Source organism: Bos indicus, chromosome 1 (assembly GCF_029378745.1).
Source record: "Bos indicus isolate NIAB-ARS_2022 breed Sahiwal x Tharparkar chromosome 1, NIAB-ARS_B.indTharparkar_mat_pri_1.0, whole genome shotgun sequence".
NCBI lineage: Eukaryota > Metazoa > Chordata > Mammalia > Artiodactyla > Bovidae > Bos > Bos indicus.
Window position 1 is genome coordinate 117059479 of NC_091760.1, and position 14964 is coordinate 117074442.

Here is a 14964-nt window from a genome sequence, read left to right on the forward strand (position 1 = left end):
TGCTACATACGATCTCATCTGCTCTATGGAGGACCACTCCACCCTGTGTCTGATCATGTATGCATTCCTCTTCCTTTAAAGAATACTATTTCTCTTGATTAGCCAACACTTAAAGAATGATGAGGTAGGAAAAAAAAAAATGCCTGCTTCTGTTAAAAAAGAATATAGGAGAGGAGTAGAGGTGACTATCATACAGGCATACCTTGGAGATACTGTGGATTTGGTTTTAGATCACAGCAATAAAGCGAATGCTGCAATAAAGTAGGGCCTCGCATGTGACCCTGGTGGTAAAAAACCGGCCTGCCAATGCAGGAGACCCAAGAGATGAGGGTTCAATCCCCGGGTTGGGAATATCCCTGGATAACGGGAGTCATCTGAATTTTTTTATTTTCCTGTGCATCTAAAGGTTATATTCAAACTATACTGTAGGACTTCCCTGGTGGTCCTGTGGTTAAGAATCCGCTTGCCAATGCAGGGGATGTGGGTTCGATCCCTGGTCCAGGAAGATACCACATGCCGCAGGGCAGCTAATCCCATGAGCTACAACTACTGAAGCTGGCACACTCTCGGGCCCAGGCTCTGCAACAAGAGAAGCTCAAGGACCACAGCTAGAGAGTAGCCCCTGCTTGCTACAGCAAGAGGAAGCCCAGGTGCAGCAACAAAAACCCAGAGCAGTCAAAATTAAATCAATAAAAATTTTAAAAATAAGCCACACCATAATCTAGTAAGTGAGCAACAGTATTGTGTCTTTTAAAAACGTTTTAATTAAGAAATACTTTATTGCTAAAAAATTGTAACCATCTGAGCCTTCAGAGAGTCATAGAAATAACACAGATCACTAATCACAGATCACCATAACGAATATAATAATAATAACAGTTGAAATATTGCAAGAACTACTAAAATGTTAACAGAGAGACAGAAAGTGAGCAAATGCTGTTGGAGAAACAGTCCTGAGACTTGTTCAATGCAGGGTTGTCAATCTGTACTTACTTACAAACCTTCAATTTGTAGTAAGTGCAATATCTGTGAAGTACAACAAAGCAAAGCACAACTAAACAAGGTATGCCAATACAATCACCGCTGTGCAGCTGAGCTTTTACTACTTGAAGAAAGAACTCCTGACTTCTCAAGGGGAAAAAGAAAAGAGAAAAGAAAAACCTAAGATGTGATAAAATTACTACAGAAGAATCAGTTAACAAATTATCAGTTAATTCCTGTTGGTATAAGCTGTACAACCCTAGACAGTATAAAAGAATGCCATGCTAAGTCACTTCAGTTGTGTCGACTCTGCGCGACCCTACGGACCGTAGCCTGCCAGGCTCCTCTGTCCATGTGATTCTCTAGGCAAGAATACTACAGTGGGTTGCCATTTCCTTCTCCAGGGGATCTTCCAGACCCAGGGATGGAACCCGTGTCTCTTCAGTCTCCTGCACTGGCAGCTGGATTTTTTTTACCTCTAGCGCCACCTGAGAAGCCCATAAAAGAATAGAGTAACAGGTATTTTTGAGTGGTGTTAATAATGGGGTCCTATAGGTACATTTTAGGTCATAAATCTACCTCCAAATACGCAAAGACATTTTTGAATACATGAAGATTTTTTCACTGAATTCCCTTTTTAAAAAAGTCTTTTGCTTCAGGGGAAACTGCTTCTCATGGCTGATATCAGGAAGTGAATTTTTGAGGACAGACGTTTCACCTATAACCAGGCTGGCGAGCTGCTCCCCAATGTTAAGAACCACTTAGGAGAAATTCAAAACTGAACTCGCCAGTAACAGTCTGAAAGTTGTCTATTAATAAGTCAAATAACACCTTGTGATAGAAAAGTAGATAAGAAAAAAACATACTTAATGGAGGGTAAATTTTACTTAGGTTTCTATTACTTTAAAAGGGAGATGAATTCATTCTAGTGGAGTGATTACTTAGCTTCTAGTAAATTTTTTCTCCTTGAGGATTGGAAACAGTGGTGTAACTATTTTTGTTCATCCTCAGAAAGAGCTAAAATCCCAATGAGGTTTTGAATGACTCCAAACTTGTTGTTTAGAGAAAAACCAAGGCTTTTAAAATATTTTCATCAAATTCTCATCATTTCTGTGTAAGAAGCAACTTGGGCCCATCTTTCCTAATACCCAGGGAGTCTGAACAATCAGATCTCCCTGGGAGGTCGGGGGAAATGAGCATACTGTGACTGCTGTTTACATTCTTGTGTGGTTCAAACTAGACTGCTTTCTCCTGTCCTTCTTAAGGGTTAAAAAAAAAATTTGTTTAATGGATCTCTGTTAAGACTGCACACCTAACCCTACCACTCCTATGCCCCAAATCACTAAGTGGACTGAATGTGGACATGCTGTAAGTTGTACAATGGAGGTACGTTTAGAAAGTTACTCCAAATACAAAGACCATTTCTAAAAGCATTGGAATTCCTTGCTAATTTGAAAACCTGTGGTTGTTCTTAGAGCAGGATGCACTTGTAGATTGGCTACTGCCTTTATGGATCATAAAGTACCTTACTCCTAGGATTGCTGTGAGATCTAAGATAATCAGTACATCAAAGTGCAATGCGTACAAGTGTTTTGGCAAATAGTAAGTGCTCTCGGTGTTAGCAGCCATCATTAGCATCATCAAAGTGCAATTTTCCTAAGAAAACTTGGAAAACACAAAATGAATACAGAAACCAAAAGAAAAAGTCATATTCTCACTTCCTTCTTTTTGCTTTAATGTATTTGTGCAGATTTGTAGTTTGAGTCCGTATGAAGTTTTGTGTGACTTCCACCAATGCTTTGTTAAACAACCACTATTATCCTGAACATTAAAAAAAATTAGGGAAAAAATAAAAATTATTTCTATTTTTACAGGACATACAAATAGAAATAATACAAATCAATAATTAAAGATAACCATATCCTGACTGTTACTTGTAGTCTACTCTTTGCCTTCTATAGATATTGGTGAGGTATATAGCCAGAAGTATAAAGCCAGAGTCAGGGCAATGCAGGGCACTGTAGGAGAAAGCCTAAGGAACATCAGTGCTTCAGAGATACAACTTCAAAGTAATACAGCAAATAATGAATGAATCATTAAAGCATAGCTCAAAGGAGCACAGAGTATGATGATTGTAACAGGGAGTGAGGGCTCAGATAAGGTCATCTCAAAGATAAAAGTCTTGCCGCTTATAAGTGATCAGAAAATCATTAGCTCTTCTTTTTGTTTTCAGGCATACTTTTAACCAACTTAAGACATTTCAAGTTCTTTTTTGATCAATGATAATGGTAAAATACAAGGAGGGGAGAAGTATGTATAAACCTGTACAGGAGAGATATACGTGCACTCTCACAGGTAGTCAGGGATGCCCACACAGGAAGAATCAGTCACACGCCCACACCCATTCCTGGCTAGAGGAACTAATGAAATGCGGAAGACACTGCTGATCTGGACAAACCTGTTGGAAAGGCCGCGTCTGGGCTTGCCTGAGAAGCCGCTGTTGCTGCTGCTGCTGCAGAAGCTTCATCTGTATCAACTGCTGCTGCGATGTGATGGCATGCAGAGAGGGCGGCTGCATCATGGCCCCCGAGCGCCGCTGGAGCATGTTGGACAAAGCTTGCTTGGTGTTGGTGGGGACGAAGGAGCCAGCGGGGTCCAACCGGGAGCCACCTACAAAAGCAACCAGAAGGAAGGGCTTTCTGCGCATGCGGATGCAACTCTTCCTGATTTTATCAAAACACAGAAATCTCACCTTCTGAGCCTCCTTGTAGGAGCACACTGGGAAGTAGAGCACTGCCCCACCCTCTACAAATTTGAAAGATCAGTTACAAATTGCATAAATTCCAGACAATGGGAAGAGTGATGTCCAGTGAATTATACTATTTGAATGACTTATCAGAGGGCCCACTTTGCTTGGTAAAGTGAAACACCTGAGATCCAAAATCCTTGGTACAATTTCAGAATCATGTGGGTTTTAAATTATGTGAGGCCCCCAAGAACATGTTGTGTTATGCTGTGCTAAGTCGCTTCAGTCATGGTTGACTCTCTGATCCTATGGACTATAGCCCACGAGGCTCCTCTGTCCATGGGATCCTCCAGGCAAGAATACTGCGGTGAGCTGCCATACCCTCCTCCAGGGGATCTTCCGGACCCAGGGATGGAACCCACGTCTCTTACATCTACTGCGCTGGCAGGCAGGGCCTTTACCACTAGCGCCACCTGGGAAGCCCGGGAACACGTTACTTTCACAAGATGTGCTGCCTTTTGTGGTGTACTTTGTCAAGTGTGCTAAGCCGGGCAGAGAGACCCTTTTGATGTTCATGGTATTTACGTTTTTTTAACACAGCAAAATAAAAATGCCTATTTTGTGGTAGAGAGGCATGACAATACTTCAAAAACTTGAAATGCTTGGAAACTTCAAATACCACGATTCCAGAGACAAAACACATCTTTTTTGAAGTGCATAGCTAAAATAAATAAGAAATGTCAATTATGGTGAGGCTAAAAAAAGCAAATGAAAACCTTAACATATTTGCATACATAATCTGTCAAATGCCTATAAGAGGGAAAAAAAAATGGCGAGATTTGCTGGTTTCAAATAGCTGCCAATCTTCAACTCATCATACAGTTTGTATTCTTTACTGTAAGAAAACTTCTATATAAATACCTTACAAATGTTATACCTTTTTTAAAAGCACGTGGTATGATAGAAACAAACATTTAATACTGATCACTGGAAAAGCCTACATTCTTTTAAAGACTCAGTATCAAAATGAGCAATATGGCTTATGAAGTCATTCAACAGCATCTGAAGAACATTTGGAAAAAAGTTAGAGGTCAATTTGAGTTACGTGGCAAGGTGAATTTTGTTGAAGCAAGAATAGAATGTACACTATAACATATAAAGTTAAATGACTCATTTTATGCAGGACATACTTTTTCAAGATTAGACTATGATCTACTCTCTTTTAATTTTCCTAACTTTCATATAATCTTATACCTCTGAATCACCTACAGAAATAAGAACAAATATGCTGAAATCTGCTCTATTTTCTTACATAACTTTCTCAACTCTCACCAAATGGTGTTTATTATTCACATATGTTTCCTTATAAACTTTACCATCCTGGTGTGTATACAGGAAAAATAGAGATTGCTAAAGATGTATGTGTGTGTGTGTGTGTGTGTGTGTGTGTGTGTGTGTGTGTGTTGTGAACAGCACTCTTTTGCCTTTTTAAGAATGTGCAAATAGACTTCCCTGGTGGTGCAGTGGTAAGGAATCCACCTGCCAATGCACGGGACAAGGGTTCAATCTCTGGTCGGGGAAGATTCCACATGCCAAGGACGACTGAGTCCATGTGCCACAGCTTCTGAAGTCTGCATGCCCTAGACCCATGCTCCACAACAAGAGGGCACCTCCACTCACCAAAACTAAAGAAAGCCCCCATGCAGCAACAAAGACCCAGTGCAATCAAAAATAAATTTTAAAAAATGTATGAATGGAAGCAGACTGTATAAACTCTTCTTCAACTCCATAGGGTACATAACTTTATGAAAATCTATTAATTCACAAATGTAAAATCCCCATAATTAACTGTTTTCCTCAAATTTTTTTCTTACACATAATAAAACATTAAGACTTACCTAATACCTAAAGTCTCCCTACTTATGAACACCTTCTATAGTGTTCTAGGGTGAGGGGAAAGGGTATGGGCCTATATAAAATAATAAACTTTCAATTTAGAGACAGTCCTTGTGTTTGACTTCAATATCTAAAAAGTTTAAAAATGCTTGAATTCATAAGCACCTTGGAAGTAAGGAGAGAAAGTCAAAAGAGAGGATGGGCATGTATTATTTCCACCCTTACTGCCTTGAGAGTTTGCTCTTGAGAGTCCTTTGGTTAGCAAGGAGATCACACCAGTCAATCCTAAAGAAAATCAACCCTGAATATTCATTGGAAGGACTGCTGCTGAAGCTGAAGCTCTAATACTTTGGCCACCTGATGTGAAGAGCCGACTCACTGGAAAAGACCATGGTGCTGGGAAACATTGAGGGCAGGAGGAGAACGGGGCAGCAGAGGATGAGATGGTTGGAGAGTATCACTGACACAGTGGACATGAATCTGAGCAAACTCTGGGAGATATCGAGTAACAGGTAAGTCTGGTATGCTGCAGTTCATGGGGTCACAAAGAGTTGGACACAACTTAGAGACTGAATGACGACAAAAGTTAGCTCTTTGTAGTCAACATTCACTCACCCAACAACCTACTTTTAAGGCCCCAGCCAGTCTGGATGAAACACCAGCTGGAATTAAGATTGCAGGGAGAAACATCAATAACCTCAGATACACAGCTGACACCACCCTTATGGGAGAAAGCGAAGAAGAACTAAAGAGCCTCTTGATGAAAATGAAAGAGGAGAGTGAAAAACTCAACACTCAGAAAACTAAGATCATGGCATCTGGTCCCATCACTGCATGGCAAATAGATGGGGAAACAATGAAAACAGTGAGAGACTTTATTTTTCAGGGCTCCAAAATCACTGCTGATGGTGACTGAAGCTATGAAATTAAAAGATGCTTGCTCCTTGGAAGAGAAGTTATGACCAACCTAGACAGCATATTAAAAAGCAGAGACATTACTTTGCCAACAAAGGTCCGTCTAGTCAAGGCTATGGTTTTTCCAGTGGTCATGTATGGATGTGAGAATTGGACCATAAAGAAAGCTGATGGCTGAAGAATTGATGCTTTTTGAACTGTGGTGTTGGAGAAGACTCTTGAGAGTCCCTTGGACTACAAGATCAAACCAGTCAATCCTAAAGGAAATCAGTCCTGAATATTCATTGGAAGGACTGATGCTAAAGATGAAATTCCAATACTTTGGCCATCTGATGTAAAGAGCTGACTCATTGGAAAAGACCCTGATGCTGGGAAAGATTGAGGGGAGGAGAAGGGAATGAGAGAGGATGAGATGGTTGGATGGCATCACTGACTTCATGGGCATGAGTTTGAGCAAGCTCCAGGAGAGGGTTTCTTCCTGAGGCCTCAAAATGTAATATTCAAAATACAATTTAAAAAATCACAATATAACACAGAATGAGGAAAAATATTATATGTTAAGAGTGGCACATCCTAACAAAATGAAGACTGAAATTTCAAAAGAAATTGTTTTTCAAAATCAGGCAAACTTTCATTTAGAGAAAAAATTCATTTCTAACTAAGAGATTTATTTAGAAAATCTGCATTCTAGATATAAAGATAATTTGGGCTTAAATCAAAGCAATACTAACATTTACTGTGATTTATGAAGGTTTTATTACTGATATCTAAATCTATTTGCTGCACCAAATTTCTGAGATCCTACACGGTATAAACAATTTAAAATTTATAACATGAGGAAACAATAAAAGACACTGAAATACTGTCTGATCTTTTAACATGTTGACAAGAATTATATCTGATAAAAGTGAATGAAATTTTCACAGTGGTTAATTTCCTTCTAACACTGGATAAAAATTCCAAAAGTAGCACATAAACTAGTCACTGAAACCTTATTTTTAGAAGAAGGAAGAAACTGAGTGGAGAGAATTACAGAAATGTCCCCTGAGCACTCACTCACTCCCTGAAATATGCAAGTTCTGTAAGAGTGAAGAGAACCCCAAGCTATTACTTCCCATCTTGGAGTCGCCTGACTGCGCTCTGCCCTCACTTACCTGGAGTGACAGACTGGTTCTGAAGGAAGAAGCCGGGCTGCTGGGGCTGACCCATGAGGTTGTAGCCCCACAGGGCGGACTGCGGGTGGTGCATCACCTGGGAGGAGATGGGTGAGTAGTTGGGAGGCACTCGGTACATGCTGCTCTGCGGATACTCCTTCAACACAAAGTTAAACACAAAAGTCACTTACTCCACACACCACATAGATGATTAACACAAATTCCTTGTTTGAGAGAGCTCCTATCCCAGCAGACAAGGTTATTTTGATAAAGTGGAAGACAAGAGGACAAGAGTATCAATATGTCCTCTGCAAAACATTCCTTTAAGTTAAAACTCTTGCTCAACTTAAAATGGACTTGGCTACAGTGGGGGAGATGAAACCAGTCAATCCTGAAGGAAATCTATGCTGAATATTCATTGGAAGGACTGATCCTGAAGCTGAAGCTCCAATACTTTGGCCACCTGATGCAAAGAGCCAACTCATTGAAAAAGACCCTGATGCTGGGAAAGATTGGGGGCAAGAGAAGGGGACAACAGAGGATGAAATGGTTGGTTGGCATCACCAACTCAGTTGACATGAGTTTGAACAAACTCCAGGAGATAGTGAAGGACAGGGAAGCCTAGCATGCTGCAGTCCATGGGGTCTCAAAGAGTCAGACACAACTGAACTGAACAACAACAGTGGGGGAAGATGGAAAAGGATCTTTTCTGAAATCTGTTTTTTAAATACTAAAAGTACATTTAGAACACCAATGCTGACTATCACCTAGAGTAGAGAACTCATCTTCAGTTGCTGAGTCTCCTGATGATTTCATCTTAGAAAGCTTTCCTGATACCTTGGACCTGGATGAGAATTAGCCAGAAACGCGCACAGGACTTTGAAACTAGTCTCCAGCCTAGACAGTGTCTTAGTTCCAGCTTTCAAGAAAGCACTGTAAAGAAGCAGACTCCCCCCACTGCAGCCCTCCATCTTGTCCCCTCTGCCCTTCACCACACCTCCTGCCCAGGGCTTTCTCTTCCTCAGAGTAGGTGCAGAGACTCTAAGGATCACATGTGAATATTTTCCCCACTGCTCCTCCTTCTCTAGCCATGGAAAAATAAAAGCTCAGTTCCCTGCAATATATATGACTGAAAAGAGGCAACTTCAGGAGAAGTGTGGGAGAAAAGGACATGACCAGTTCTCACTTGGGGAATGTGATGGGCTTGATGCCTTTTAAAGCATCTAAAAAGAGAAATCCATCCATGTGGATAAACAGGTTAAGAGACCCAGAATGGCAGAAGTGGCAGTCTGGATCTTATTAAGCATCTTTTTCAAAATAGAGACACATTCATAGAAAGGCTCCATGAGAAGAGGGCGCTGACATTCAAGTGGGGATCCAAAAGGGAGGGTGGTCATTTCTAGAATAATACTAATCACCAAGCTACCAGCTAAGAAAAATGTCTTGGTTTTGACTTAGGTGGACAATAAAAATAAGTAGTCATGAGGACAGGTCAACAAACTGTGAATATTTCTTCCACTGCACAATAAGAACTCTTAAATTTTATAGAAAAACATCACAAATTCTCTCTAGAGTATTTTTCAGGTGAATTTAAATAAGACATTTTACACATTGATTCTATAAAATTATTTCTAAATTACCATCTCATAGATTTCTGAGGTTTTCAAGAAAAGGTTATTCTAGATAGGGAAAGCTATCAGGGAAACAAGAGGTAAAACTGCTTTAAATTATGTTCACTTTCTCTCTTATAAAATCTAAAAATATGGTAAAGAAGCAGAAATACACAGGAGAGTAAGATGAAATAGCAAACGATGAAACCTCAGAACCATCTTATTAGATATGTCAGATAGGATCCTATCTAAGGAAAACAGTTATTATGTTAATTTACTACAGATATCAACTACTCAAAATACAAAAAATATTTTAGACATGCCTCATAATAAAAATACATACAAGGATGAGATTTTATTAGGTCAAAAAATTCAAGTTATAAATTTCAGAAACTGTGAGACAGTGAAATAGTAAATGAGTATTAATCACAAGCAAAGTATAAAATTAAACATAGTTATGAAAAGTAGAAGAGGCAAAATCAGAAACTATGATCCTGTTATTTGTGAAAATTTTGTGTGCTGTTCTGTTAATTATATCTGAGCCTTTATGATAACTTACAAATAGGTTTACACTGCACTTCTGAATGTTTCTTAGGGATGTAATTCAGGAACTAGTAAATCTTCTGTGGGATGCTAACACACCCACTATCTCTCTCTACTTCCCATACTCACATCAACCCTTGAGCTGGACTTTGTCTTGCGCTTCCTTCCCTTTGTCTTCTTCTCTTCATCTGTTGCGGTTTTTCCCTGATCTGACAGCTCAGCTGATTTCCTCTCAGGTTCCTGAGAGATGGGAGATGTGGGCTCTTCCTCTTCCTCTTCGGGAGGCAGGGGCAGTGGCTCGAGGTAGTAACTCCGGGGCTTGGGCGTGGGGTGCGTGTGATACAGGAGGAGGTGATGTTGCTCCTCATACTTGATCACCTTCCGGTCCACTCGGACAGTCCCGAACCAGGCCCAGGACAGAGGAGCCGGGTTCTTCTGACCCTCAAACAAATCCCACGGGGACACCTTCTGCTTCGTGGAGACCTGGAGACCCTGTGGTGAAATAAGGAGCTATGACCACATGCTCAGATCTTTTGCTGATATGGAGGCCAGGCTTGCTTAGGACAGATTCAGAGAACATTCTGGCTCGAGGGGGCCTTAAAGAACTCTAGCACACAGCAGTCAGGTTAACTAATGAGTCCAGGCTGATACTAGATCACTGAGGGCAGTGGCTACATACCACACGACACTCTGTTGAGGCTGGGACACCAGACAGCCCAGTAATTTTTACTGTAAATGCCATTTTCTCCATTTAGGTTCTTTTATTCCCCCCAGCCAAAAAAAAAACCCAGACACTGAAAATTTGATATTACTGTACTAAAAACCTTTGGAATCTATTTATTGTTTTTAAGATAAAACAAAACTTAAGAGTCAAATTACATTCAACCTCTAATTGGGCTCAAATTAACTTCAATCCAAACATGTATGGACTCGGTTCAATACAGTCATCTTTCATGTACTTAATTAGGCAGTCTCTAAGTAGTTAAGTAATATTATTACAGAATTAACGTGTGCCAACAGGTACAAATAAAGTCCTTCAATTCAAGCTTATCTCCACTGAGTTGAGGAGAGGAAATGTTATTCTCTTTCTGAAACTACAAGTTTCTTATTTTTAACATGAATTGGTGCTATCCCTTGGTCCTTTCCCTGCCATACCAATTGGAAAATATTTTTCTCCAAAGTGACCCTGAAGATAATTGCTCAAGTCGTCTTGAATAACTTGTGAATGCTCCTATTCCCAACTACACATACTCTTCCATGGGTGGCTTCATCCAAAACCACGGCTCAGTTACCACCTGTATTTTGATTGTTTCCTAATATCTGTCTTGACATTAGAGCTCTTTCCTGGGTGCCAAGACCACATATCCAAATGGGTTCCAGATGTGTCACCACTGGAAAGGACAGTGGTGCAAAGTCAACCTGCGCCTGACTCTAGTCTTCTCTCTCCACAACTGTGTGGGTGTCAGTACTCAAGGCTCTGCTTTACTGATGAGCTGCATTTTGCCTGTGAGCTACAGTCTCTCAGGCCCTTGCATAAACACTTCCCTTTGTCTGTATCACACTTTGCCTACCTCCTGGCTAACTCTTATTCATCCAAAATGATGTGTCAGTTTTCCTGAAGATCCTGCTCTGACTACCTATCCCTCATCTGAGTGTGATGGCTCTTTCTCAGGGTCCTCCCAACATTCTGTACCAAGACACACAAATCTCACGACATGGTGTGTGTTAGCCGTTTAGTCGTGTCCAACTCTTTGCAACCCCATGGACTGGACTGTAGCCCATGAGGCTCCTCTGTCCTTGGAATTCTTCAGGCAAGAACACCAGAGTGGGTTTCCATTTCCTTTTCCAGGGGATCTTTCCAACCCAGGGATCGAACCCGCATCTGCTGCGTCTCCTGCATTGGCAGGCAGGTTCTTTTACCACTGTGTCACGGGGGAAGCATGACACAGTAATTGTCTACCTACTTTCCCTTAAGGGTAGGAGCTCTGTCTTTCATCTCTGTGATCTTGGAACCCTGCAGTTGTTCAATGTTCACTCAAAGAAGAACTGACAGTATTTCTCATATTTTGGGCTTCCCAGGTGATAAAGAATCCTGCACTGCTTCTGCAGTGGTAAAGAATCCACAGGCCAATGCAAAAGATGCAGGAGACTTGGGTTCAATCCCTGGGTTGGGAAGATCTCCTGGAGTAGGAAATGGCTACCCAATCCAGTTTTCTTCCCTGGAATACTCCAGTATTCTTCCATGGAAATCCCATGGACAAAGGAGCCTTGGGCTACAATCCATTGGGTTGCAAAGAGTCAGACATGACTGAGTAACTGAGCTCAGTTTTAGAGCTTTAGACTGATTCAAGTTTTAGAGAACCATATTTAGTATCTTATATAAATCAAGTGTTCATTAAATGTTGTTCAGCTGATAAGAAAATAAAGTGCTATCACTTTAAAAAATTTTAAACAGCTTTAAAATTTAAAGCCATTTAAATTTTAATTTTAAACTATATGGAGACTTTTATCAATCCAGATTTTTTCATCTACTAAATATATTCCTTTTTTTTTTTTAACAAGGTTTTACTTACTTTTCCCTTGATGGGCTTCAAAAATTCATTTAAATTCAGGAAAACATTTAAATGAAGATCTTCAACATCATTATCTGTATGATAATGCCAAAGACCACTGCATTTAAATGACAAGGATATATTTTAAAAAATCAAGAAACAGTAAAATTAAGATGTTTCATATGCCCTATAGGAAGACAAGAAAGTATAAGTGCACGTATTTATATACATAAGGAACAAACATTTACTCTTGCCTGTTTTTTATCTATAGAATCGAAGCCAGCAATTTTGTTTCCCTTTGTGTCAATCAAGGAGCCCATAGGTTCACAGGTAATGATGTCACATGTCTGTTTCGGCAAAGGTAACAGCTGTCGAACTTTGTCAATACTTTCTGACCGCTTGTCCCCCAGCTCTTTCTAAATAACAGAGACAGTGAGAGAGACAGAAGTGAGATAGAAATTATAACAAAGGCAAATGTTTACAAGGAGGAAGTTCCCCTATGAAACATTTCCTTTTTATAGCTGGAATGTTTTGACCTTCCACAGGGTCTAGGGAGCAGCTCTCATTGACAGTGATGCATATGTTTCATTTCTTCTATTTAAGTAGAAAATAGAACACGTATGAAGGCACCCTTGTTACACAACAAACATCACAGTGCTGAAATGACAAAAACGCTGAGTAGTATTTGCAACCCGAAGACAGGAGCTGCGGCACGGAACACGTTCTCCAATCTACAGTCAGGCCACAAGGTAACCATTGGTTGTTTTATTAGTAAGGTCATTAGATATATTAATTTTTTTCCTGCATTGTTTGTTTATAATTTATTTCAAAAACTGTATTAGTGGCTAGGCAAATGAATTGAATTTAGAAATAGCAATGCAAATGTTTAATATTCAACTGCATGTTGCCAGTGGAAGATGAAATTTACCCTAAATCTAATGTTGGCATTTTGGTTACATATTTGATAATGGACTTCTACAGTCCCTTAAAAAATTAAATATGCTTTATGAATATAATTATTTTAAGAAAAATCTTCAAGCTATATATACTTCTAACTTTGGGGTACTGAGAAGCTGGGGTAAAACAAACAGCAAAATAATCACCTCATATAAACACAAAAAATAACATCTAATTTAAGGAGTAATAAAATAACGTGCGCTAAATAACAAATCCAAAAACCACGTGAACTCCTGAGCAGGCCACAAACTTACTTTCAGTTTCTTGACTAAGTTCATGTATGCACGTTTGTTCTCTTCAGATCCCCCTGGGGATGCATTCGACAGGTCAGAGGCCAATGTTCCATTGATTAAAACACCCAGCATGTCAAGAACTGTTGTGAATAATTCACTAGGAGGAGAAAGAAAAGATTTGCACCTTAAAGCAAAACCAAGATACTGTTAACTGAGCATTTTTATTTAAGGCATAGAACTGTTCATGGTAACCTAAGAGTATATGACGTGGAAGAATCTGTGGCCAGAATATGAAAGCCTCCACTATACATATATGAAGCAGAGCCAGTGTGAAATGATAAGAACCTACTTGTTGGTGTGCATGTCAACGGTTCCAGAAGTAATGATCTGAAGGAGGAGAAGCGCCCAGTCTGTTGTCCACTGGGTGCTCCTCTGCACTGTGTCAAACATTCCTCCCACCTAGCACATAGGAAAACACAATGAAAAAGTCAGCATAGTGTCACAAAGACCGCTACCACCACTTTACACAACCACATTCTGAGTGGTTTAAAAATTTAACAGTTGCTCTAAGCCACGGATTATCCTGTCTTCTCTGTCAACTAGCTATATATTTGCCAGTCTTTTGGGTTCCATTAGCACAGGAAGTGGTCATTCAGAAAAAAAAGGAGGAGGTATGGAGTGTAGAAACGTCATCAACGTGAATTACACACTAGTAAAATTAGCTCTCTGTTCTTCCTAAATTTCATGATATTTAGTTTCATTATGTAACTTTCATCCAATTAAATCTGAATAGATGTAAACTATGTGACTCAGTATCTACAAATTTCGTGTTGTCAGTTACTATTGAATCTAAGTCTGTTGTCATAACAACACCTGAAAAGAGCCAGTAACACAGAAGTAATGAGTGGAAGGCCTGGCCCTTAGGACTGCTCATTCATGAGTGGGAATTAATATCAAGCATCAGGCAAGCCATCTTTCAGAGTAGCTTTTATCTGGTCTTGTGCATTGAGAAAAGGAAAAGTCAAAAGAATCTGCCAGAGAAGGAAATGTTAAATTTCTAGGAAACCTGCCTATGGGATTTCTCTTTATGATCAATTTGATGGGAAGTTTGATAAGGTTTTGACTTAAAGAACATTTTAATATAGTTTTTAAGCAAGTAGAGTAAAAGCTAATGCTCACCTCAAGTTAGTACTTCCCTAAAAGACCTACTCTTGGCACAAACGGAAAAGAGAGAGAGAGAGAGACGCTGGGGGTGGGATGCAGAAGGCAAGACGATACCAAAAATATCTACTGTTGTCTAGAAGCCAGACCAGACAGGAAGGACAGTGGCAAGGAAAACAGAAGGTCCAAGAGTCAAGGAAGCAGTAAAGAGAGCAG

General features: G+C 39.9%; 2 protein-coding genes across 8 annotated transcripts in view; one reads left to right on the forward strand and one right to left on the reverse strand.

The window, feature by feature from the left end:
* MED12L (mediator complex subunit 12L) overlaps positions 1-14964 on the reverse strand; it is a 506270-nt gene that overhangs the window by 30716 nt on the left and 460590 nt on the right. For all 7 annotated transcript variants that reach the window (XM_070768376.1, XM_070768473.1, XM_070768425.1 and 4 more), the window contains 6 exons: positions 13937-14046; positions 13609-13744; positions 12652-12813; positions 9975-10337; positions 7693-7849; positions 3440-3651 (listed from right to left, as the gene is read on the reverse strand). In XM_070768376.1, coding sequence (XP_070624477.1) covers positions 3440-3651; positions 7693-7849; positions 9975-10337; positions 12652-12813; positions 13609-13744; positions 13937-14046 — 1140 coding nt within the window. The remainder of the gene's footprint in view (positions 1-3439; positions 3652-7692; positions 7850-9974; positions 10338-12651; positions 12814-13608; positions 13745-13936; positions 14047-14964) is intronic.
* Positions 13001-14964, forward strand: part of P2RY12 (purinergic receptor P2Y12) — a 49451-nt gene continuing 47487 nt past the window's right edge. Inside the window, exon 1 of the mRNA XM_019960748.2 lies at positions 13001-13146. The gene's annotated coding sequence lies outside the window, so the exon portion shown is untranslated. The remainder of the gene's footprint in view (positions 13147-14964) is intronic.